We start from the raw sequence: 25117 nt of genomic DNA on the forward strand, positions 1-25117 counted from the left end.
GACAAACACCAAACATGGTACACCACGCACAATCCACGAACACAAGACAAAGAAACAAGAGGTTATTTATGGGAAACACAAACGAGGGATAACGACATGGGGCAGGTGTGAGACATTAAACACTCAGGGAAAGATAACGAGGAAACGAGAGGAATGGGGCCAATGACAAGACACTGGAGAGAACGTATATTATTGTCAAAAGGACAATAATATGTTTCTCTCCACACATAACCAAAAGCTTTGCCATGGCTCTGCTACAGGACCAAGAAAAACATGACTAAGGAAGCAGAGCCATGACAGTACTGTACTGTATGTAGGTGTGAATTAAAGTTTGCTTGCATGTGACATTGAAAAATACTTTACAAGCCAGGCACATTAACATGTGAGAGGTTGCATACCTCTACATTGGGCAACAATAACATCACACACTTGTTGTTCTGATTGCCTCACACATGCAAGACATAATGAGACTTATGATGGTCACAGTTGCGTAAAGGTCAGTATAGAAACATGCTCTCTGTCACCTAAAGAAAAACTACAGCAGAAATATACTGGAATATTTTTTAAGTGAAGAGATTACTTGCAGTCACTGCTGCATAATGCTGACTTGATATTGCATACTCTAAGGTGGAAGTGTAGCACAATATGAACAGTGTACTATAGCATATCAAGTCAAATGCTATTTTGATTTAAAAAAACATTATAGTCATTATGAAAACACGAATCCAATCTAAACAAAAAAATTCAATAGCAAACTGTAAACAACATTTCCAACAATGAATAAACCACTCTCCTCTTAGAAACAACCTACAAGGTAAATTTTTAAAACTACTCCCCAAAAAGCCTCAAACAAGTGAGAGGAGTGAGAAGCTTCTGCAGACCAGAAAAGAGGACAAACTGAGCAGAAACACCATAACAATATTTGCCGTTGACAGTAAATCTCTTATCTTCACCTCTTGTTTGCCTCAAACACCAGACTGCAATCAGGGTAGCAATGTGCCCCAAAACCACCAGGGTGGGGAGAGCCGAATCTGAGGAGCTCAGTGGCATTAAGGCTACATTAATCTAGGATGAGTCAGACAACAGGAACAGGTGGAAGGGTATATAGTGACATGGGGTGACATGGGTTGTTTGCCTGGTGAGATATAGGGCAGTTGGGGGGTGCGCCAAAAAAATATGTAGGAAGCAGCGTCTTTCAGCCAAACTTTGTTAAAGGGAACGAATGATTATTTTTCTTTCAAGGGAGTTTCCCCTACCGCTTTATCTGTTAGTAATATATGCATTCATTTTAAAACCATTATCACCGCCCTTCTCAAGTCCTCTCACCTGTTCTCCAGCAGAATAAACATCATCACCTAATTCATTAATTCTGTCTCACTGTCTTTTATTCCCTAAAAAGGCTGGAATTTTTGACAACCTCATGAACCAATTTTAACATGACCCCCTAAAGTTTACAAAGCCTTTTAACTTAAGACTGAAATACAAGACACACCTAGTTGTACAAGGAAAACTAGTTGAGGGCAGAAAGGAATTTCATCAAGCCAGAAATAATGATACACCCAAAGGTTTGTGGGAAAATCATTAGCACTTTCTCAAATCTCATCTTTACAGAAGAGGTGTGTCTGATCTGTGTTTAATATTGTTATGAATATTTTTAAAACTCAAACCACTTTATTTTGGTGTGTAACACCCACTCCCATTGCAGTTGATTTCTATTGACCCTGTTAACTCCTATACAGTATGTTAAATACTGAAGATTGATTTGTACAAAACACATTTCGTACAAATTAGAAACAATTGTTGACAGTAACCGTTAATAAAAGACTGACTTCCATTGTAAATAAATTTCACTAGAAGTATGAGCTTATTTTTTTTCATGAAAACTGACAGCATGTCACAGATGTTGTTTCAACATGCATTGAGCCCAAAACGCTCCTTTAATATAGATTATTCATGAGATAATTCTTTGTCAAAAAGTTTAATGTTTTGAAACTGAAGCAATTTAAAGTTACACAACATTTCTTCCTTTGTACCTGCAGCCATTTAAACATCAGATGCTTACTATTATTACAGGGCGGGAGTGCTCTGCTTCAAGCCCCAAACAGGTGGGAGTGTTTTTACAGCTCTCACAAATAGCACATATATGAGAAACTTCACATTCAGATAGAGACTTAGGAATTTCTTTCTGAATCCCAACTCAAACCCGATTTTCCTACCTGCCCACCCAGCTCACAATATAACTGTGGGTCAGACCTCCTGAACGGCTAACTTCTCCAGTTAGCTGAGGGTTTACATCCTGCGAGATTCAAGACAGCAAAACATAAATAACTAATCCGCTATAACCAGTGTGCCATTTCAGCGCCAACAGGTTTTAATATGGAAAAAAATTCAAAACATGTTGTCTGGAAGCTGAAGCATCTGTGTATGTCAACAAAGTGTTTCTCCTCCACAACAACAACTTTTAACATGTTGATCAAACACACAGAAAAAGTCAAATTTAAGTTTTGCTGTCCTACCAGGTATGACCTTCATGAAGTTTGGGGAACAGAAGAAGTTGTAAACCAGAGCAAGAATACAGATAAAGAATGAGTCTCCGTTTGTTTGGTCAGCTCTGTCCCCTTCTTATTTTTGACGGCCCATGCCTGCTGTTCCGATATGTCAGCCTTTGCTTTGCCAGTAGGTGGGTGGAGGCATAGTAGCGCAGGGGAGGGTAGGGGGGTTGGGGGTGGAGGGCGTGAGAGGCAGTGTGAGAGGAGAAGGGTATAAGAGCTAGGGGGATATAAATATCAAGGGTGAGCTGCTCATGCTGGCACACTTAGAATCTGATGAAACCCCTGTGGCCTCCCTTTGGCTATAGGACCTGGTAGAGACCAGCTTGTTCCTGGATGATGGTGGATTTATTCTATGATATGGCATCACAACTCCCTTGTCTTTGTCTTACTTTCTGCTGCCGGACACAACGACTCCTTTTTATTGACGTTTATGGAATAATCGACTATAAATTCCTATATAAAATTAATATTACATATAGTAATTTATAGTCTGTTTAATATTTGTGTGCTTCTGTGATAACCACTGTGTGTGTGCATGTGTGTGTGTGTGTAAGTGCGCATGCGTGTATTCGTTCGTGCGTGCGTGTGTGTGTGTGTGTGTGTGTGTGTGTGGACATGTTTTTATATCCCGGTGGGGACCTAAACCTGAATGCACACCTGCCCATGGGGACCTGTGCGTGTTTGTGTGTGTGTCTGTGTGTGTTAATGCGTGTGCGTATTGTGTGTGTGGAGTGTTTTGTGTGTGTGTCTGTTTTCTGCGTTTTAACCTTTTTTGTTTTCACTTTTATAACTTTAAATGTTTTGCTTATAGTCAATATGTTTCATGTAAAGCTGCTTCGTAACAATGAAAATTGTAAAAAGCGCTATATAAATAAAATTGCATTGACTTAAAAAGACAAAATATAATAATCAAATTTTAATTTCAGTAGATCAAACAGCATTCAGCTTCTAACATACTGCCTATAGCACTGAACATCATATGTCTGTCTATTCTTAACTATTCTTAACCATATGAGTTCCATATGAGTTTAAATGTTTTTTTTATTTATTAATTTAAATAGGGAATGTGGTAATGGGATGCCTGACATGGATGGACATTTCAGCCTCTTTTGAGCCATATCATAATCTTTTGAGACCCTAGGTGGAGCCAGACATATGCTAAATATAGTATGGTTTACATACTGTAGTGATCCTTTGAAATTAGAATGATTATAATTACTCCGTTGACAGAGTTCCCTCGTATTTATAGTACTTATGGCTGTGCATTAATTTGATATTTAATAGAATCTGAACAACCGTTGGCATCTGAACAACCCTTGGAATTTTGACTGACCAGCACCTGTACAGTAATCTGGTTTAATTTTACTCTAGTGAATCTGCACAATACATTATTAATAGATTTAAGCAGCATCTGATAATTTCTTCTGTTAAATTAACATACAATTAAATAAAATGAAGAATCTCTATTTACCATGTAAATAACTTACATTTACGCATTTGGTTTAATCTAAAGCAATTTATTGTATGTTCAAGGTATATGTCTTTATCAAGATTTGTGTTGAAAATCGAACTCATGTTTTTTTTCCCTGATACTATAATGCTCTACCAGTTGAGAAACTTACGCCTATCAAGTATTTTTTTGTTTTGTTATGCAGGAGTCTAAAGAAAGCTGTGTCATTTTAGACGGGGTCCAAGACTGGTCATGTATCAGTCAGCGAAATGCCGACAGGTAAGCTCTTGCATGTCTTAGATGCTTGCCTAGGATTTTTAATAAGGTTGACAGATACTGCATGGCTTGATGACATTAAAACAACTGCTATTTCAGAGGATTGTATAATATATCATTTACATTCCACATAAAGATGTCTCAGATAACAAGATAACTCCCCAAAGGTGTTCAAGTCTAGGTTGTGTGCAGGCCACTCACTGACTATAATCTATTTTTATATGAATTCATGTGACTTTGTTCATGGGCTCTATGCACGTTACTTTCTAATTTCTGACTTCTGAAAGGTCAGATTGATTTGGCTTCTCAGAATTCAACTTCAAATGACTCATGTACTGTATCACAATCTTGTGACATTGAGAACATCAGAGGGTCTGTCACATCACAAACATGCGGGAATGTTTGGTGGATGTGAAACACTAAGAGCACACAAAACACTGTTGTCTGCTCAGACAACAATGCTACCAAAGTTTAAACTTCCATATGTCTAGTGTACTTCTGAACAAAAATCTGCTAAAGAATAAAAAAATAAAATACTGGTTTTGTGGCATATGTTCTAGACACCATAAATCATTTCATTCCCAGTTGAAATGTTTCATCTGAAGGTGATAGAAAGGCCTTTCATAAAGACATGTGCTTTGGAGATGCAGTAGGGGGCAGTCGAAAATTACCTATGCATATGTCATCAAGCACATCTGACTTGAGTTTGCCTTTCTTACATTCTTTCTTACGTTCTTATGAGCTGACATCTGATCATAATATAACAAATTATGGATCTTAATTTAAAATAAACTTTAAGTTTAACCGCATTCAGTAATGCATTCAGAATCTTAGAATTCCTATGGGAATTGTGACTGTACCCAAAGTTATGATGAACAGACTATGATGAAACATTAAAACTAAAGACTAATCATTTGTCCATCTTTCCTATGTGAGACACCTACTAAACACACACATTAAATCTAAAATTTTAGATTCACCCGTGCCAAATCTAAATTCTTCCGTTCATTACTAAAGCCTTCACACCACCCCACAACTCTCTCTGTCAGATGTTTGCTAGATTTGCTAGATAAGCAGATAACTCTAATGTACAAAAGCAATGCTAATAAATATTTCCATTAACAGTCTTGCATTTAAGCAAATGTACCAGGATGCAACTGGAATGCACATCCATGAAAACAAAAACAAAGCCAACTGCAGCACACGTTCCAGAGATTTCTTTTTGCAAGGTCTGTTGAAGTGGAGTAAGACACTGGAGAATTTTGGATGGATAACCTTATCTGCAGTATGCCATTCCATAAATCAAAAAGCAGGCATAAGACTCCAGTATATAACTGATCACTGGAAACCAGAGACAAGAAAGGACAAACCACCGGAAATAGACAAACACACCTGCTTCCCCTGCAATGGCACTAGTCCTGAAAGCACAGCACTGGTTTTGTTGTTTCATGAATCTTAAAGGCCAAAAAGAGCTTTTTTTCTACTCAGAGAACATGTAGCTGTAGCACTATATTGTGCCTCGCAGCATGGTGGGTGGAACTGACTTCAAACATTATTGTCCTGTCAGAAACACAGTGCTGGCTAACTGCTTATTACAACCGGTCTGGTATTCCCCTTCAAGACCAATGAAACCTCACAAAAATCACAAGCTAGCTAGTTACAAGCAAAAGCGAAAAGCGAATACCAAAAGGGTGATTGTGAAATTTGATGCATAATTTGATGTTTTGGGTGTGGATGTGAATTACTAACAGAGGATAATGTCTCAGAGTTAAGTGGAAACAAATATGCCCAGATTTAGATTTGTGACTGAATACATTTTTTTCCCAAGAGTTCATAAAAGCATGCCTTATTGCAACAGCTAAGAATTCATTTTGGAAGACATTCATGTTTATACTGTATGCTCACACAACTTGAGTTTAAGCAACTACCGTATAGCTACTGTAATTTGAATATGCTGCAGCACATGCAAGCTTAACTTCACGCTGAAACATCAAAGACTTTAAAATCTACAAATCTCCTGTTTATTCACTCTGGAGAGAATAGACACAGTTCACTCTAATAACCTACATATACTGTAACATGCCTCTCAAGTATAGGGTGCCCAACAGCCTAATAACAGACACTATTCCAACACCACAGCAGTCACCTTGAACCTCTCAAACAGCAAATACAGATGGCAATTGTCATCAAAAGCTCATGGGAGAAAGAGAGGAGACAGAACAGAAAAGGTCTCGTACCTTCTATGAAGTTGGGGAAGGTTTTTTGCTCAGGCTCTTGTAGTGAATGATCCCAAAAAGTCTCATTTTCAGGACTCTGCAGGATGCCACGTTCTATGGCCAATTCTTCCAAGACGTCATAGTCCAAATCATCCTCTGCAACCTCTGGCAGAAGGGGTGCAACAGGTTGTTCTGCACCAGGACTGGCTATATGTTGCACTTCAATCACTTCTTCCACCACAACGATCTTCTTCCGCATGGCGTCGTCTATGGGCTGCTTTTGTGTGTCGCAGGTGAGCTCTTCAGCGGGAAGAGAGCCAGTGTGGCCAGGCTGTGCAGGGGCCTTGCTATCCGATAGCCTGTTCTGCCTGACTTTACTCTGATGTGTGTCAGGAGAGGCAGAGTGTTGTGCAACACTGGGAGGTTCCCTGTGGTCAGGGAGGGGGTTGGACTGAATTGAGGCTGTTGCTGTTGCTGCTGACGCTACGGCTGCCGGTGCTTCCCACTGTCTCTTTGCAGAGGATGTCTTTTTTTTCTGAACCTTCCATTTTTCAGCCAAGGGCTGAGCAGGCTCCACCTCTTTTTTGTGAGTCGGGGCCTCATTCTGTACAGCTGTTGACTGTGTGCTCTCCACAATGTGCATTTCTTTAAAGGATGTCCTTGCAGATTCATTTGTTTCAACTTGCTCTGGGGCTTCGACCTTTGGCAGGTCGACATTACTGGCATCTTGAGCTGTTGTTTTCACAAGTGTTGCTTCTGTATCAACAACAGGGGATGGTTTTAAAACAAGAGTTTTGTCAGCTGATTTATGTTTTTTTTTCTTTCCTTTCGAAGGCTTTGAGGCACCTAGATCCTTGTTCATCGCAGCTTTAGTTTCACCAGCAACATTCAGTTCCTCAGTCAGTTTTCCAGATGATGGTTGTTGTTGAATGGAATCAATTGGTTTTGGTGCTGCTGCTATATATTCCAATTGTATTGCAGTTTGTTCTATTATTACTGTCTTACTGGTGTCAGTACGTGTAGATAGGGACTGAGATTTGGCCTTGTGACCCCTAACCTTTGTTATGACCTCAGCAGTAGAAATGGCATCAGGAATGTCTACCTTTTCATGAACTTTTGGCAGCGTAGTTTGACTCTTGGATGTTTCTTGGACTTCCTCAGCCTTTTGGGAAACAGGCTGTTTCTGTTGATTATTAATCATCTTAACATTGGTAGATGTTATGGGCGGCACTGGTGTTGTAGCTGAATTACTGACAATCTTCTTAAATGAAAGCTCAGGAGCTTGATGTGGCAAATTAATATCAAATTTCTTTTCAGAATTGTTCATTGTCAAACCAGCCGCATGAACGGAAGGCCAATGATTTGGTGCAATAGAGATATCCACTGCAATTGCTGTTTTTTTATTACTGAAAGATTGTTCATTTACAGTTTCGGTCATTGTAATCTTTGTTATATCCACCTTTGGTTTTGAGGAAGTTGGATTAGGAGTATCATTAGTGATTTTGTTATCAACAGTGGATGTGTTTTCGTGAGAGGATTGTATAGGCACCTCAGTAAACATGGAGGATTCCGCTGTAACTGTCTCTGCCGTTGATGAAACGGTTGGCAAATCGTGAACATTTTTGGTCAAAACTGTTTTCTGTGTTTTCATCACCTTCAGTTTTGAAGTAGAATGAGAAGCATCCTTATCACCTTTTACCATGGTTTTCTGAGAAACCTTTAAATCGATCTCCTCCTTGGGTTTTTCTTTGGCTGCTTCGACAGGGTCAGAAAAAAACATGGAGGATTCCACTTTTACTGAAACAGCTGTTGATGAAACATTTGGCATGTCCAGACTCTTCTGTGTTTCCTTTGGTTTTAAAGGAGTAGGATCAGGAGCATCCTTAGCCATTTCATCTGTGTTTGTGATTTCCTGAGAGACTTTGATAAAAACCTCTTCCTTGTTTTTTTCTTTGATGACCTCAGTAGGTGATGAAGAAACAGTTGGAACATTCTGCACATTTTTAGTCAATGTTTTCTGTTTTTTGTCCACTTCTGGCTTTGAGAAAATAGGTTGAGAAGCATTCTTTTTCATTTTACTATCATTTCTTCCCATGAATGCGGTCTCCTGAGAGATTTTTAAACCCACCATATCCTTGGGTTTTTCTTTTACTGCTTCAATGGGGACAGAAAACACGGAGGATTTTACTGCAACTGACTCCGCTGTTGGTCTATCCTGGTTATTTATGCCCTCAACATTTTTTTGTGTTTTCTCCACCTTCAGTTTTGAAGAAGTAGAATGAGCATCATCCTTAGTGGTTTTGCTATCTCTTGTGGATGTGGTTTTCTGAGAAACCTTCATAAACATCTCCTCTTTGTGTTTTTCTTTGACTGCTTCAGTGGGGACAGAAGACGTAGAGGATTCCCCTATATTTGTCTCAGCATTTGATATATTCTGCACATCTTTAGCCACAACTGTTTTCTCCTCCTTTGGCTTTGAGGAAATGTGTTGAGGAGCATCTTTAGTAATTTTGCTATCAACTGTTACTGTGGAGGTGGTTTTCTGAATGACCTTGATAAACACCTCTTCCTTGGGTTTTTCTTTGATGGCGTCCGTAGGTAACAAAGAAACAGCTGGCACATCTTGCACATTTCTAGTGACTGTTTTCTCAGTTTTTTCCAAATTTAGTTTTGAGAAAATAGGCTGAGATGCATCCTTAGCCGTTTTGCTATTGGTAGTTTTTGTGGGTGTTGTTTCCTTTGTAAACAGCATTTCTATGTGTTTTTCTTTTACTGCTTTAGTAGAAACAGATAGGGGGGAATCCACTTCTATTGTCTCCACTGCTGATGAAACACTTGGCACATCCGAGCTGACACTAAGCTTTTGTGTTTTTTGCTCTTGTGCTGTCTTGATACATTCCCTGAGTTCCATTTCCTTCATCTTTTCCTGTTTAACTGGCTTGACATGGTGAGTTACAATAGGAGGCATTTGGGAGACTGTATGCATAGAAACTTTCTTTCTGACACTTGGTTCCATCTCTTCAGTGTAACCGTGAGAAAGTTTGGGTTGGTCCCTGGGTTCCCATGATCCTTTGGGTCTCTGACTGCTAGCTATTGAACGGCCTCTAAATCTTGGTGATCTCTCATTGGATTCAATCCTCTCCTCCTCATCAGTACTCGTCATTTTGTGGCGGTATTCTTGTCGATCCTGTATAGCCTCTTGTTTTTCTGCGCCCATCTTGACTGGTTTGGGAACATAAGAAGTTGGACCCTGAACAGCTTGTACCCGTGCCCCCCTTGGGGCGATGGCCAGAGTGGCAGCTGGCCGGCGTACTCTCTGTAGTGGTGTAGGCACGATCTCTGAAGGCAAATGAAGGTAATTGCGCAAGTAAACAATTCCTGTGTTACTAAGGTACCAGTAAAAATGCCTCCATGCAAAGGTCTCCCTCACATATCCCCTGGACTTCAGTGAGCCCATAACTCTGATCACCTGCAGGTTATCCACACCAGGAATCTCAGGATGCTTGGTCTGGGGACGCTTGTCTTTCTTGGCCACCATGACACCATCCCGAAAGAGATGCTCAAAGATTGCTCTCAGGTTATCAAGGGGCATTAACATTCCAGCAACCATTGTGTTTCCTTAATATGACTCACAACGTATGACTAAACAGTGACAACTACACCAAAGAAGAACAAATCACTGTATGACCTCACTCCTCTGTGTCCTGCAGAAGAGCCGGCTGCCACGTGCTACTAATTCAATGAAGAAGAAGAATTCAAAGAAGGCTAAAAATAAATACAACCTGTTTTTTGTGCCTGTCCGTTGTAGTTTAGATAAAGTCCCTTCTCAGCAAAAGATGTTCTTTCTATTAAAACTTTTCTTTGAGACAAAATAAAAACTTAGAGAAGGAAAACGGTTCCCTTCTGTACCCAGCCTTCCTTGAAAGTGAGCATAGTCCAGACTGACAGAGCTGCAATGAGAGGGGGTGTGTGTAATAGAGAGAGAGAGAGAGAACTGTGATCCAGTCAGCCCCTCCCACCTTGGTTAAGCAAGGAAAAAACTGTTAGAATGAAATAGCCCGGTCGGCACACGTGCAACATTTGTGACTTAAAGCTTGAAGCAAATATATGCATAGATAATAACCAAAACTATAGTGAAGAAAAATAGAACTCTAAAATAGTCTAAAGAAATGCCCGCTCAGCACACCTATGTTTCACTGAAGCATTTGTGCAACAGTGTCTATGAGGAACCACCCACAGGACATGTTACACTGCCCCGTGTGTGTTGGACACTCTTACCAGCGGAGAGAGTAGATTGGTCAAAAATAATTTAGATGAGACAACCTTTAAGTATGTCATCTAATAGAAAAAAAAGATACAGGGGTTAACACACCCCTTAGGCAAGGAGTTTACACATGTCATATCATATGACAGAACACACCTTTTCCCTTAAAGTCACTTGAATTCCTCATAGAATTCATCACAAATCTTCACATTTCGAGAGGTCTGTTTTACGTGCAGTTATTATACTACACTCTATATGTAAACAGGAGAGGCAGGGACTGATTTTGATAAGGGATCAATAGGTTGGCATAGAAGATAACACACAACTGATGATTAAAACCTGATACTATTGAGGTAGAAACTATATCAACTCAGTATTGTTCACATATTGACATTGATAATAAAACTAGCAAAAATCCAGAAAAGTACAGGTTTAGCTCATTTAAAATTAGGACTAGTTTTTTATTCTTATTTATGTGCAAGTACTGTATTAATGTGATACATTTCTTTAACAGTGTGCAAACACGTTCAGAAGCAACAATAAACTGGGACAGAAAAGTCAACGTTAATCTTTAAGCTCACATTAAAGGAATAGTTCAATCCAAAAATAAAAATGTTGTCATCATTTGCTCACACTCCAGTTGTTACAAACCTGTATACATTTTTGTTGTTGTGCTGATTACAAATTACGATATTCTAATGAGCCTTTTGGGGTCACCATTGACTCCCATAGTAGGACAACCTTTTATTAAAATATCTTCCTTTGTGTTCAGCACGACAAATAAATATATACACACTTTTTTTGTGACAACTTTTCCTTTAAGCTGAGGTATATTTTAAAATGCACTGATTTAGAAGCTGGTTCATGTTTTGCATACATGAAGATATTAATGTAATACTCTGTTTAATAGTAACATCATTTTTTTATAATAGAATATTGGCAGAAGAAAATAAAAGACAATAGCGTTTCAGCAAATACTTTTTGCAAGCGCTATTAGCATCAAAGTGATGCATGATGCAACAGTCTGAAATTACCAACAAGGAATTCATTGAGGGCTCTATATATCTCAATATAGCTTATGAATGAGTTTCCTATGAGAGAGTACACTAAATAAAGAGCTGTGCTTTGCTGCTAACCTTTCAAAGGATCCAAGAATAAGGTGCCTGATTTGTGAGGGAGAGAAAGGCAGGACAGACACAGACAGATGCAGGAAAGTGAGAAGGCATGTGTTTCACTGATTGTCTATCATAGCTTCTGGAAAAAAACGAACAGATCTAATTTCTCATTCGCTGTAATTACCAATTTTCTAAGTATATTTGGTAGGAAAAAAGGTATAGCAAAAACCATACGCAGTGTTTAAACCTCAAACGGACTGTTCACAGTTGTTTTGTTTTCTGTTGCTATGGAATTAGACATACAGTGTGTCAGTTCCGGGAAGGTCAAATATCCTCTTTTGCTTCTCTCCAACACCATGAAAATAACTCCTGGGCAGCTGTGTGAGACATCACATCACAGTGCACCAAACCCAACCAAGAACAAACCAAGTGTTGAATAAATTTGACCGAGATGAACACAGTCTGGGCCCAAGCAGTGCACTCAGTTTAGTCATATCACAATAAATTGTTGTTATTATTACTGTAAATAAGTCTAAACATCCAGAAAGAAAAATACAAAGACTTTTTCAGTAGAACAAATTTTATAAAAAAAATTATTTAGGCAAGAATGTCACTTTTATTTTATTTTCACATGATTGCATATTAAGTCACCATCAGGCATCTGTAAATTCTGGGGAGACTAAAAGACAAATTAATATTGATAAACTGGTTAATTCATGGCTTCGGATGTCTGGTGCAGATCTAAACTACAACAAAGCACAAGTGCACTTGAGCCATGGAACATGATTTCAATAACGACTCTACAATGCAAATCAATCTGAGTATACAGAACATGACCTCTGCTAATAGGGTTACAGCCTTTCAAAAGTACACAAAACACAATAGTACTTTCCTACCCCATATTTGCTAACACACTGAAGTAATCCAATAGTATTTTACTCTTTTCTGTTACTTATTATTTTTCTGTGTACCTGTAGCCAGTGTACTTTAACTGCATTGTGTAAGTATGAAAATTATGATGCAGCTAATATCTAAACACTCAAATGTACTGTACAAACGTTCGCGCTCTCGAGTCGTGACCGGTAGGCCTACTGTAAGTGTGTTTAAGATGTGTACAGAGCTTCAGCTGTCTTAAGTGAAGAAATGTCGACACTGCTGTGGCCTCTCCCATCAAATCCACTGATGTCACCTCTAACCTCAAACACCTGTTCACACCCAAGAAGAACCTGAAACTTACTCTGTTCGCAGCAGCTCTACAACCAAATATGGACTGAGGGCGAAGCACCATTGCAACTTTATGAGCTTAAGGAAAACAAAAAGTAAACTCTTTGCTACACTTAAAGGGGCAAATGCTCTTTTACAAAACATGCCCCAAATGTTTTGTGTTTGTCTCCAAGCTAAGATCAAGCTTTTTTGATCAGTGCGTTTCCTAAATTCCTCCCAGTGTGAAACAGCTAATCCAGCCAATCACAATCGAGCTAGCCTATTGGTGCTAAATGAGGCACAAAGCAGATATACACTAACACGTCACTGGGACGTGTTTTAATAACTGAACTCATCATGACCTAATGACTTCTTTCTGTTTCAGGTTCTTTAAGCATACGTGCAGAAACTCACACTAAGATGAATATAAATCCTAAAACAGGCCACCATACATACTCACCTGCTTCAAGCAGTCATTTAAAAAGGGATGTGCAAATGGCTGAATTCCATATAACCAGGTCAAAAACCCCCCAAATTAAAAGGGAAATAAATTACTAAAAGGACCAACTTTAGACCATTGGGGGTGTTGTGATTGTGGAAAGGGAAATCTGTAATACCATAATGAAAACGTCTTGGTTACGGATGTAACCTCAGTTCCCTGATGGAGGGAACGAGACGTTGTGTCGATCCGACAGATGGGGTTCGCTCTTGAGAACCTATCAACTTCTGACTAGTTTAGAAAAGGCCAATGAAATTGGCGAATGAAATTTGCATGCCGGACTCTGCCCCCGGATATCCGGGTATAAAAGGGAGACGGCGTGCTGCATTCATTCACCTTTTTGGTCTGAGGAGCCTGAGCATCCCTCGACCGCTGCGGTGGGCGGCCAGTGTTGTGGCAAGAAGGACACAACGTCTCGTTCCCTCCATCAGGGAACTGAGGTTACATCCTTAACCAAGACGTTCCCTTTCTGTAGTTCTCTCGACGTTGTGTCGAGCCGACAGATGGGGTTCCTATGGAAAACGCCACAGCGCTGTGCCACGTCACAATCTCTAGCGGAGCGACGCTGACTGGCCTGGGCGAGTCAGATGTGAGCGCTAGTGCGAAATTGTAACCGTCCATTGGAGAGGTAGGGGGTACCAGAGCTTTTGAAGAAAAGGTGGGAAGCCCCTGCCACCGGCCGTCACGGGCGGAGGCCTTGATTCTCTAACAGCGAGAAGCCACCCGGCACCGTAAGGGCCACTCGGTAAGCATGATTCCCCCCTGGGGGGAAAACGCTACAGAGACCACTACCTACCACAGGGAGGAATTAGTGGAGACACCACATGGTCTCACCATCAGGGGAGAACTCATGGGAAAACGTGCGGACTGAAGCAGTTAACCGCAAGGTGGATGTCCACCTAGGGAGGTCATGGGTTACCGAGGTGGGAACCATTCATGAGGATACATCAGACGGAACCGCCCACGGGGGAGGGGGTTACCACGTCTGGAGCACTAGGTCCGGTTAAAGCTACAGTATCTGGTAGATACACCCCCAGAAGGTGCTTAGTGATGGATGGAATGCCTGTTCTTTACCCAGTGGGGAAAGAAGGGAAGAAGGGAGGCGTAAATAGCCGCTGATCCCCCTAGAGGAAGGGGGAAGGGCTTTCACAGGCGTACGCCCTACCGGCTGCCGGTCCTTCATGTTGCCCTGCAGGACGCGGGCTGACACCGGTTCCACGCGTAGGTTGTAGAACGTCGTGAAGGTGATGGGCGTAGTCCAACCCGCAGCTTTGCAGATGTATGCCAGAGAGGCGCCCTGAGCCAGTGCCCATGAGGAGTGTGCCTCACTCCTAACGGGCAGGGGTGATCTTGAGATCGGTATGCCGTAGCGACGGCATCCATGATCCAGTGCGCCAGCCTCTGTTTGGAGACAGCCCTCCCCTTCTGCTGACCTCCAAAACAGACAAAGAGCTGCTCAGAGCTTGTGAAGCTGTGCGTGCGGTCCAAGTAGAGGTGCAGTGCGCGTACTGGACACAACACGGATGGGATTGGGTCTTCCTCCCCGGTGGGGGAGCGCCTGCAGGTTCACCACCTAGTCTCTAGGGGGAGTGGTGGGAACTTTGGGCACATAGCCGGGCCAGGGTCTCAGGATAGCGTGAGAATCATCGGGCCCGAGTTATAGGCAATCTGTGGACATGGATGGTGCTTGTAGGTCCCCTACCCTCTTGGAGGTGAGCGCCATCAGGAGAGCCGTCTTTATCGTGAGGTGAGAAAGAGCGGCAGCTCCGAGGGGCTCGAAGGGGGGGGGCCTCTTGAGGCCCGCCACCTAGCTCGCAAGAGGGTACGGAGCGCGGATGAGGCGGTAGCCTTCTTGCGCCCCTTAGGAACCTAATGACCAGGTCCTGTTCCAGAGGCTTCCCAGCAACTGGGTTGTGATGAGCGGCTGTAGCGGCTACATACACTCCCAGTGTGGAGGGGGGAGAGGTTACTCTCCAGTCTCTCTTGAGGAAGGGACAGCGATGTTCCCGATCGAGCAACTCTGCATGTCTTCTCTTTGAGAAGATCACCAGGACGAGAAGAGGCACCACTTATGGGCGTATAGCCACATAGTGGCCGCCCTAGCCTGAGTGATGTCCCAACCACCGGGGGTGGGCCACTCAGGATCTCCTTGTCCCGTCCAGACATGGAAGTTCCAGGGGTCTGCCTGGGATGCTGTAACATGACCCTTCCCCTGGGAAAGCAGGTCCTTCACCAGGGGGATCGGCCAGGGGGGAGTTGTTGTCAGAAGCACGAGCTCTAAGAACCAAGTCCAGTTGGGCCAGTAAGGCGCAACTAGTACCACTTGATGCTCCTCTTCCCTGACCTTGCACAGGGTCTGTGCAATGAATCTCACTGGGGGAAGGCATACTTCCGCTTGTCCCGCGGCCAGCTGTGCACAAGGGCATCCATGCCGAGGGGTGCCTCGGTCAGGGAGTACAAAAGCGGACAATGTAGCCTCCTCAGTGCAAGTAGCACAGCCAACAACTCTAGGCAGTTGATATGCCAACGCAGGTGGGGGCCCGTCCACCACCCCGACACTGCGTGCCCGTTGCACACGGCACCCCAACCCTGCAGGGAGGCATCCTTCATCACCACGACGTGCCTTGACCCCTGCCCTAGGGGGACCCCTGTCCGCAAGAAGGTCATGGTAGATCAGGGGGTTAGGGTGCGTCAGCAGAAAGGCGTGATGACCATATGCCTGCTGCCGGTGTGCCACGCTCTCCAAGGAACCCGACTCTGTAGCCAGTGTTGGAGCGGTCGCATGAGCATCGACCCGAGGGGGACCACCCCCGCCGACGATGCCATGTATCCCAGGAGCCTCTGAAATTGTTTCAGGGGGAGTGCTGACTGCCTGAAAAGCTTCAGGCAGTTCAAAACTGACTGGGCGCGCTCTGTAGTCAGTCGCGCTGTCATGGAGACAGAGTCGAGTTCCATACCGATAAAGAGGATGCTCTGCACAGGGGAGAGCTTGCTCTTTTCCCAGTTGACCTGTAGCCCCAACCTATCTAGGTGCCGGAGCACCAGGTCCCTGTGTGTACTCAACAGATCTCGCGAGTGTGCCAAGATTAGCCAGTCATCGAGATAGTTCAGTACCCGCACACCTCTCTCCCTGAGGGGAAGGAGGGCGGCTTCCACGATCTTCGTGAAGACACGTGGAGAAAGGGACAGACCGAAGAGGAGGACCCTGTACTGATATGCCCGCCCCTCGAAAGAGAACCGCAGGAACTGCCGATGACGAGGGAGGATCGAGACATGAAAGTATGACGTGAAACATGCCGGAAAGGGGGCGTTCCAGGTCTTACTAAGTTCCTCATGCACTTCCGGAAAACACGGCACTGGGGGCGCACTGGGAGCCCGAGGCAACATGTAGCCATCCGCGAGCGCTGGGAGAGGCAGCGTGGGCACTGCAACCCAACACTCACGGCGGCCCGGGAAAGCATGGCTGACATTTCGACGTCCGCTTCTTCCTGGGCTCGACCCCCCGAGGGAGGGAGCCCGAGGAATCGTCGGAGTCGGATGGCAGTACGTCACCCCCCGATGCTGCAAGAGACATCTCATCATCATGCATCGTGTCCGAATACGTGGTTGAGGACCAAGACGGTGGGACCATCTCCTGGGGAACGGTCAGACGAGCGAGACGAGGTGCGAACGGTCCATTAGCCAGTGGCTGGCGGATTAACGCTCACAGTAACCCTCATATCACCCTCGCTACTTGCCGTAGCGGACGGAAGGGCCGTAGTCCCGCCGTCACGGAGCGGGGAGTAGACGAGGTGGTGGCTGAGTCCCGTGGGAACACAGCCACCCGTGACGCAACGTCTGAATTGTCAACCACCCGCAGTGCGGGCAGGACGTATCCACAACGTCTGCCCTAGCGTACTGGAAGCAGACATCGTGTCCGTCCCCCTCCTCGATGAGTGTGTTGCACCCATGAGAACAGCGGAACATGCCACGCTGGAGAAATTTGCTCTTTTAGAGAAAAACACTTGAACACTTCTGGCACTGCCGAGATGCCTAGGGGAAGTCGCTGCAGGAAGGGACCATCCGCTGCACCACGTCGTAAGGTTCCAGCAGTAATTCGGCGTAGAGTTTGAAGTCTCGAAGTCGATCAGTGTGAGGGCTCCGAAGAACAAAAAGTGAATGAATGCAGCACACCGTCTCCCTTTTATACCCAGACATCCGGGGGCGGAGTCCGGCATTCAAATTTCATTCGCCAATTTCATTGGCCTTTTCTAAACTAGCCAGAAGTTGATAGGTTCTCAAGAGCGAACCCCATCTGTCGGCTCGACACAACGTCGAGAGACCGACAGAAAGGGAACCATTCTTTACTACACAAAAATAGTGCTCTATAGCACTAAAAGTGGTTCTTGGCTCGTAATCATAGGGGAACCACTTTTAGTGCTATATATAACCATATTTTGACGCTTCAGTGGTTCTTCAGTGGTTCTTGGGGATGACTGAGGTGCAATATAGAACCGCTGAAGAACCATACAGGGGCTTAACATGTTCTTTATATGGAAGCGGTGCTATATAGCATGTGGGTCACCCCAAAGACCCTCTAAAGAACCTCTGAAGCACCAAGATATGGTGCTATATAGCAGAAAAAGTGGTTCCCCTATGATTACGAGCAAAGAACCACTTTTAGTGCTATATAGCACCATTATTTTTAGAGTGATACATTAAATGTATTCCATCAAATAATACTATTAAACACTATTGAATACTTATAGCAATACTTTACAAATATGCTTTGCCATTTTACTGTGTATTTTAATTTTATTAATTACTGTAATGACATTGACTATTTCACATTAAATTAATATATATAGTATGTATTTTTTTGTATTGAAAAGACCCGGTAACATTTATGATAACAATTACTCAAACACTCCTAAATACGCCTCCATGTTCCTCAAAATGTCCTAAAGTGAACAAAAACATACTCAAAGAGTACATTTGAAATGTAAATCATTTCTTAGCAGGAAACAAGAACAAAGGATTTTTTATTTTCAGATCAAAAGAGAAGGAAGAGCTTTGCACATTCCAAGTATTTCTTCTACAACATATTGAGATGAAAAATCAAGCCAGAAAGCTTTCAGAGATGTGCAAATATCCCTCGTGTTGTTCGATAAAGAGGACATTTACTCTACTTGCAGAAGCATTGGACAAAGAACCAGTAATCACTGCTCATGGGAAAAGTTCTGATAGATTTTACTGCCAAAGCTGAACCAAGCAAGCCAAGAACCGTTTTCAGTGTGTAGCTAATACAGTAAATATTCCTGATATGGGGAAAATTCTCATGTGACATGCTACTGTAAACAATTTAGTGTACATTTACATAAATAACAATGGAATGTGCCGCAGTGCCATGGAAATAATGCATTCTCAGTGAGTCACCTTTTACAGTCTATTTCTTTCATTCAATATTTTTCACTAATAACTTCACTGCAGCACAGAAAATTTAAAAGACGTGATGGTTTGGAATTAGTAACAGAGGTTTGTCATACAGTTATGCTGGTCTGTAATTGGAGGAAGAGAGTTCCCCAGTTCCTTTGAAAAATGGGGGGTTTTAAAGACAGTCTGATGTCGTTTCTAATTTATCTACACACTTTTGCCATCAAACTGTTGTATAAATGCAATATTGCTCTCGTAGTCATGCAATATGTCTCTATATTAGCAACCAAGCCTCTGCCTCTGGCCTAATCACAGCCTTGCTGATATAGAGCCATATCACGCTCCTACTCAAGCGATATTGCATTAATTAATAATATGTAATACTTGAGCCAAAGCCTGATATTAAACATTTGCTAATCGCCAGCAAACATTAAGTCACAATTAATTTGTTCCATTGAACAAAGGAGCCACTGTAATTTCCACTGATATTTTCCCTGGATGTGACGGTTTTGTCCTCTGACATCAGAGGAAATCAAGACTGCTTTAAATCTCTCAGTAGCCAATGTGTCTATGGAAAAGTTGTGAAATAATGTAACTGCAAAAATTACAAGGGTCCTTTGTGTTCTCCAGAACATGATTCATGGATCACCCTGACTTGTCCATTTCCTCAGTGGAAAAAAGTCAAGCGTCTTTGATTGTCCTGACTCTGTCTGGCCGTCACTCAACAAAACTCCAGCACAGTTCTTAAACAGATCGTTGAGTCTGAACAGAACATGGCATCGCTTGTGGGTTGTTCTGTCGAAGCTCAGCAGATTTAGTGGACTTCTCAGTTATGAAGGTCTCAAATGTTTACCCTGAAATAATAGGAAAACTAAAGACTAAACTATTCATTGTGGAAAACAATGCAATGCATGCAGCTACTTTCTTATAATATTTGCGTTTTCCCAATTTTAATTATAGGTCTGTTGTATGTCTGCTAATGAAAGACAGGCTTGGAGCTGGAACATGAAATGTAAACTGCTTGAACACTAAACAGCTCCAGAGGAAAGTCTCTCATTTGAGGTTGCTGGGAATGTGCAACAGCTTTGATTTCCAAGCTCCACCTGTGGGAGTGCAGTAGGAGAGGCTCACATCAGTGTGGGATTGAGGCAGACGTCCAGCTTCACTCCATAAAATAAGAAAAAGAGAACATTTTGCTCTTGACCGCCGCCTGGAAGGAGACCAGCTTGAACTGTGGGCCTAATGGACATTAATGTCTGGACCAAGAAATTATATAGAAATCTGAAAATAAACATCTGTTCCTTCTTAGGTAAAGAGTGTATGGTCTTCCACAGACATTGGGATTAGGATGCTGCTGTTGAAAAGCTTTACCAGCTACTGTATGTCTTGGTTGTACCAGGTGGTTGCAAGAGTGTTGCTATAGGTTGTTCTGGCTGTTTTGTTCACAAGCCAGAGCTCAGAGCCTACCCTAAGTGTCTTCGATTTTATATTTTCTTTATAGGCCTCAATTCAATCATTTTTTCCAGAATTTTTTCTGCAAACATTGTTGGTTCAACAGTTTCCAAAAACAATACACAATTTGAGATATTATATACTGTATATATTATGTCTGCAAGTGAAAATAATGCAAGTTACAGGGATAGTTCACCTAAAAATAAACATCCTGTCATCATTTACTCACCCTCTTGTCATTTTAAACATGTATGACTTTGTTTTGTAGAACACAAAAGAAGATATTTTGAAGAATATTGGTAACTGAACAACGACAGTACCTTGACTTATGGACAAAAAACCACTGAGATGTGAATGGGTACTGCAGTGTTTCGGTTACCAACATTCTTCAAACATATCTTCTTTTGTGTTATGCAGAAGAAAGAAAGTCATATAGGTTTAAAATCACAAGAGGGTGAGTAAATGATGCCAGAATTTTCATTTTTGGGTAAACTATCCCTTTAAATTTAACACTACTAATAAAATTCTACACTTCACAGTAGGTTTACCTAAAATACAGCATAATTTATTTCACTTATTTTTCATTTAAAAACAAGACTGAAAAAATGTGAATTTATGGTAATAATAAGAAATGTGGTTTGCATGTCCGCCCGTCAGAATACAATGCACTCTCAATTTAACATTTCAAGGCCACACAACAGCCCTGTTTAACTGAACTATCCATTCTCTCTGTTTATGTCACTGCCCACACACTACTCTACTGCCACCACCTACCTTTCTTCCTGCTGCGCCAGAACCGATCCCCCAGAATATCACCCATATCCCGGTTCACCTCACACTGCATTTTTCATTGGGCCCAGGAGAGCAATCTACCTTTTCCACCACATCTTTCCCATAAGGAGATCAACACCCCATCTGAAACCTATTCTCCTGGTAGCGTGCAGGATGGGGCAGAAGGATATGTGGAAGAACGACAGGGGAATGCAGAAAAGAAACAAGAGCTTCTTCTCATGTTCTTCCCACAATTGCAAATTCACAGAGTCTATAAATCTGCCCCAGCCGCCCCTCTCTATTCCTCCCAAGTCCCATATATCTGCATCTGCTCTAGCATTGTTCCAGCAACACTAACACACAAATACTGGCTTGTTCTGTCACACAGTCACAACAACTCTATCATGCGTTGAAGATTTATTGTGTTATTGTGAAAGAGCGAGTTGGAGTTGGGGTCAGTTTGGGGCTTAGAAATTTCAGAGGTTTATAATCTAATTTGGAAGCACAACTAAATAAGAATTTGGGTCTAAAAGGTGGAACTGACTTTTACCATTAATTAAAAACAAAATTCCAGCCAAACTTAGTTTAAACCAATAAACAGTCATTGTTGGATCATGGTTAAACTTTATGGGGGTTTCCTGTACAGACTAGTTCTAGATTTAAGTTAATGTTAGAGTAGTCTAGTAATGTAGAGTAATGTTTTTTTGTTAGGCATGTTTGTAAAAACTACTTAAATGTCTTAATTTAACAAGGGCCTAGTTCTGCCTTAATCTAATCCCTGTCTGGGAAACCACCCGTATAAGTGTTTAGGTTAACAGGGTGGTTAAGGCCTGATTAACAATTCACATCTAAAACCGCGCGGAAAATGCGAGCCGCGCCTGTTTCTCTCTTCAAATGACCCCTGGGATGCGCTTGGCACTCCGAAGAGTTGAACTATTTCCATCTCAATGTGGCGCCAATGCGCATAGAAAAATGCGCGTCACGACCGCGTCGCCCCCTATCTACAATTAAAAAAACAAATATGCGCGTGGAAAAGACGTGAAATTTGAATAGGGCTTAAGGATATTTTGGACCGCCTATTTGGATCGTTAAAGACGTAAGATCTTATGAGCACAAGTGTCTTTACCATAGAAACCACACACCCAGCTGATTTAACACCCACATATTTTGTGTCAATGTAAGGGATTTGCTTTCTCTTTTCATTTTGGAGAGGCCACATACACTGCTATTTATGAACATCTACAGTAAGCTTTTTTTGTTTTAAAAGCCTAAAAACACCATCACATGATTTTATTCATCACATTTTTATATCTGTGGTAAATGATGAAATACATTTGAAAAAAGATGGAACTGCAATTAATTTGTATGTTTTTGCCTTATTTTATATATGTGTTTACTACCAGACCATCTGTATCTATGATCTAATCGTATACATCTGAACGTGTCACAAGTCAAAAATATTTAAAAAGTTTGATTTTGGACCCTGTAGGCACCCATTTGAATTACTGCAAAGACTGGTTAAAAAGTATAGTTATGTTATGTCTTGCTACATAAGAAAAGGGCACTGCGATTTAACATCAGCAGGTATTTAGTAACTCTGTCAGCACTGTCTGAAATGTTTTAAATTCCTGTCTGCACGTGTTAGTCATTGTTCAAAGAGATTTATTGTGAAATTGAAAATCAAGCTATTGCAAGCCTTTTTGAAAAGGATAACTTTTTCATTTTGAGCATTCACTTATGAAAATTGTCCACTATTTTCAGAATATTCTACAATTTTAAAAAACAAATAGATTTGTTTAGTATAAACGTCTCGGTTACGTTTGTAACCTCGGTTCCCTGATGGAGGGAACGAGACGTTGTGTCGAACCGACAGATGGGGTTCGTCCTTGAGAACCAATCGCTTCCGACTTCTCTAGAAAAGGCCAATGAAAATTGGCGAATGAAATTTGCATGCCGGACTCCGCCCCCGGATATCCGGGTATAAAAGGGAGACGGCGTGCCTCATTCATTCACCTTAGTTCTGAGGAGCCTGAGACCTCTCACGACTGCTGCAGTGGACAGCACGTGTTGTGGCAAGAGGACACAACGTCTCGTTCCCTCCATCAGGGAACCGAGGTTACAAACGTAACCGAGACGTTCCCTTTCTGTCGGTCTCTCGACGTTGTGTCGAACCGACAGATGGGGTTCCAATGGAAAACGCCATAACACTGTGCCCTGTCACAATCTCAACGAAGCGACGGTGACTGGCCTGGGCGTGTCAGCCGTGAACGCTACCGCGAAATTGTAACCTACCAGTGGGTAGGTAGGGGGTCCCAGAGCTTTCTTGAAAGGTGGGAAGGCCCCTACCTTCGGCCTCACAGGCGGCGGCCTTGTTTCTCTAACAGCGAGAAGCCGCCCGGAACCGTAAGGCCACTGGGTAAGCGCTACTTCCTCAAGCGGGGGATGCGCTACAGAGACCACTTCCTACCACAGGGAGGAGACTAGTGGAGATACCAACATGGTCTCACCGATGGGGGAGAACTCATGGGAAGAAAGTGCGGACTGAAGGAGTTAACCGCGAGGTGGAGGTCCACCTAAGGAGGTCATGGGTTACCAAGGTGGGAACCAGCATGAGGATACATCAGACGGAACCGCCCTGCTGGGGGGTTGCAACGTCTGGTAGCACTAGGTCCGGTTAGAGCTATGTTGCGAATAACTCAGGTGATACCCGGCCTAAGGGGCAGGGCTGCTCTGCCCAGCCCGCCCACAGGAGGTGCTTGCTAGTGATGGATGGAGTGCCTGTTCTTCACCCAGTGGGGGAAGAAGGGAGGCTAGTAGTACGCTGACCCCCTAGGGTCAGGTACTGTCATAGGCGTACACCCTACCGGTCGCCGGTCTTGCCTGATGCCCGCAAGACTCGCCGACCGGTTTTACGCGAAGGCTGTAGGACCTCGCGAAGGTGATGGGTGTAGCCCAACCCGCAGCTCTGCAGATGTCTGCCAGAGAGGCGCCTCGAGCCAGTGCCCACGAGGAGGCTGTACTCCGTGTGGAGAGAGCTCTCACCCAGTGGGCGTAGGCGAACTAGGACAGGTACGCCATAGTGACGGCGTCCATGATCCAATGCGCCAATCTCTGTTTGAGACAGCCCTCCCTGCTGATCTCCAAAACAGACAAAGAGCTGCTCAGAGCTACTGCGGCTCTGCGTGCGGTCCAAGCAGAGGCGCAATGCGCGTACTGGACACAACACGGATGGGGTTGGGTCTTCCTCCCCGGTGGGGAGCGCCTGTAAGTTCACCACCTGGTGTCTCGGGGGAGTGGTGGGAACTTTGGGCACGTAGCCGGGCCGGGGTCTCAGGATAGCGTGAGAATAACCGGGCCCGAGTTCTAGGCAATCTGTGGACACGGAGAATGCTTGTAGGTCCGCTACCCTCTTGAGCGTCCTCCCGAGAGCCGTCTTCATCGTGAAGTGAGAAAGAGCGGCATCTCCGAGGGGCTCCAGGACCGCATCAAGGTCGTAAGAGGGTACGGAGCGTGGGTGAGGTGGTAGCCTTCCCGCGCCCCTTAGGAACCAAATGATCAGGTTGTGCTGTCCTAGAGACTACCAGCAACTGGGTCGTGATGAGCGGCAACAGCGGCTACATACACGTTCAGTGTGGAAGGGGAGAGATTATTCTCGAGTCTCTGGAAGGACCGCACCCACTTGATCAAGCAACTCCGCGGGTCTTCTCTTCGAGAAGAGCACCAGGATGAGAAGAGGCACCACTAGGCGTATCGTCACCTAGTGGCCAGGGCCCTAGCCTGAGTAGTGGTCTTAACCGCCGCAGGGGTTAGGCCACTCAGGATCTCCTCGTTCCGTCCAGGGGCCAGACATGGAGGTTCCAGAGGTCTAGCCCGTGATGCCATAACGTGCCCTTCCCCTGGGAAAGCA

General features: G+C 43.3%; 1 protein-coding gene and 1 long non-coding RNA gene across 8 annotated transcripts in view; one reads left to right on the forward strand and one right to left on the reverse strand.

The window, feature by feature from the left end:
• plecb (plectin b) overlaps window positions 1-25117 on the reverse strand; it is a 197232-nt gene that overhangs the window by 133793 nt on the left and 38322 nt on the right. For 2 of the 6 annotated variants that reach the window (XM_057341174.1, XM_057341175.1), the window contains exon 1: window positions 6516-10354. The exons of 2 other annotated variants lie outside the window; for them this stretch is intronic. In XM_057341174.1, coding sequence (XP_057197157.1) covers window positions 6516-10104 — 3589 coding nt within the window. In that variant the 5' untranslated portion in view covers window positions 10105-10354. Of the gene's footprint in view, window positions 1-2516; window positions 2548-6515; window positions 10355-21213; window positions 21299-25117 lie in introns of those variants that run through there. 2 more of the 6 variants (XM_057341179.1, XM_057341181.1) reach the window with 2 other exon arrangements.
• Window positions 1-25117, forward strand: part of LOC130558673 (uncharacterized) — an 83521-nt gene that overhangs the window by 21624 nt on the left and 36780 nt on the right. Inside the window, exons 2-3 of one of the 2 annotated variants that reach the window (XR_008963466.1) lie at window positions 4208-4281; window positions 19948-20599. This is a non-coding gene — a long non-coding RNA (uncharacterized LOC130558673). Of the gene's footprint in view, window positions 1-4207; window positions 4282-19947; window positions 20600-25117 lie in introns of those variants that run through there. The other variant, XR_008963465.1, reaches the window with a different exon arrangement.

The sequence above is a fragment of the Triplophysa rosa genome, linkage group LG8 (assembly GCF_024868665.1).
Source record: "Triplophysa rosa linkage group LG8, Trosa_1v2, whole genome shotgun sequence".
Lineage (NCBI taxonomy): Eukaryota > Metazoa > Chordata > Actinopteri > Cypriniformes > Nemacheilidae > Triplophysa > Triplophysa rosa.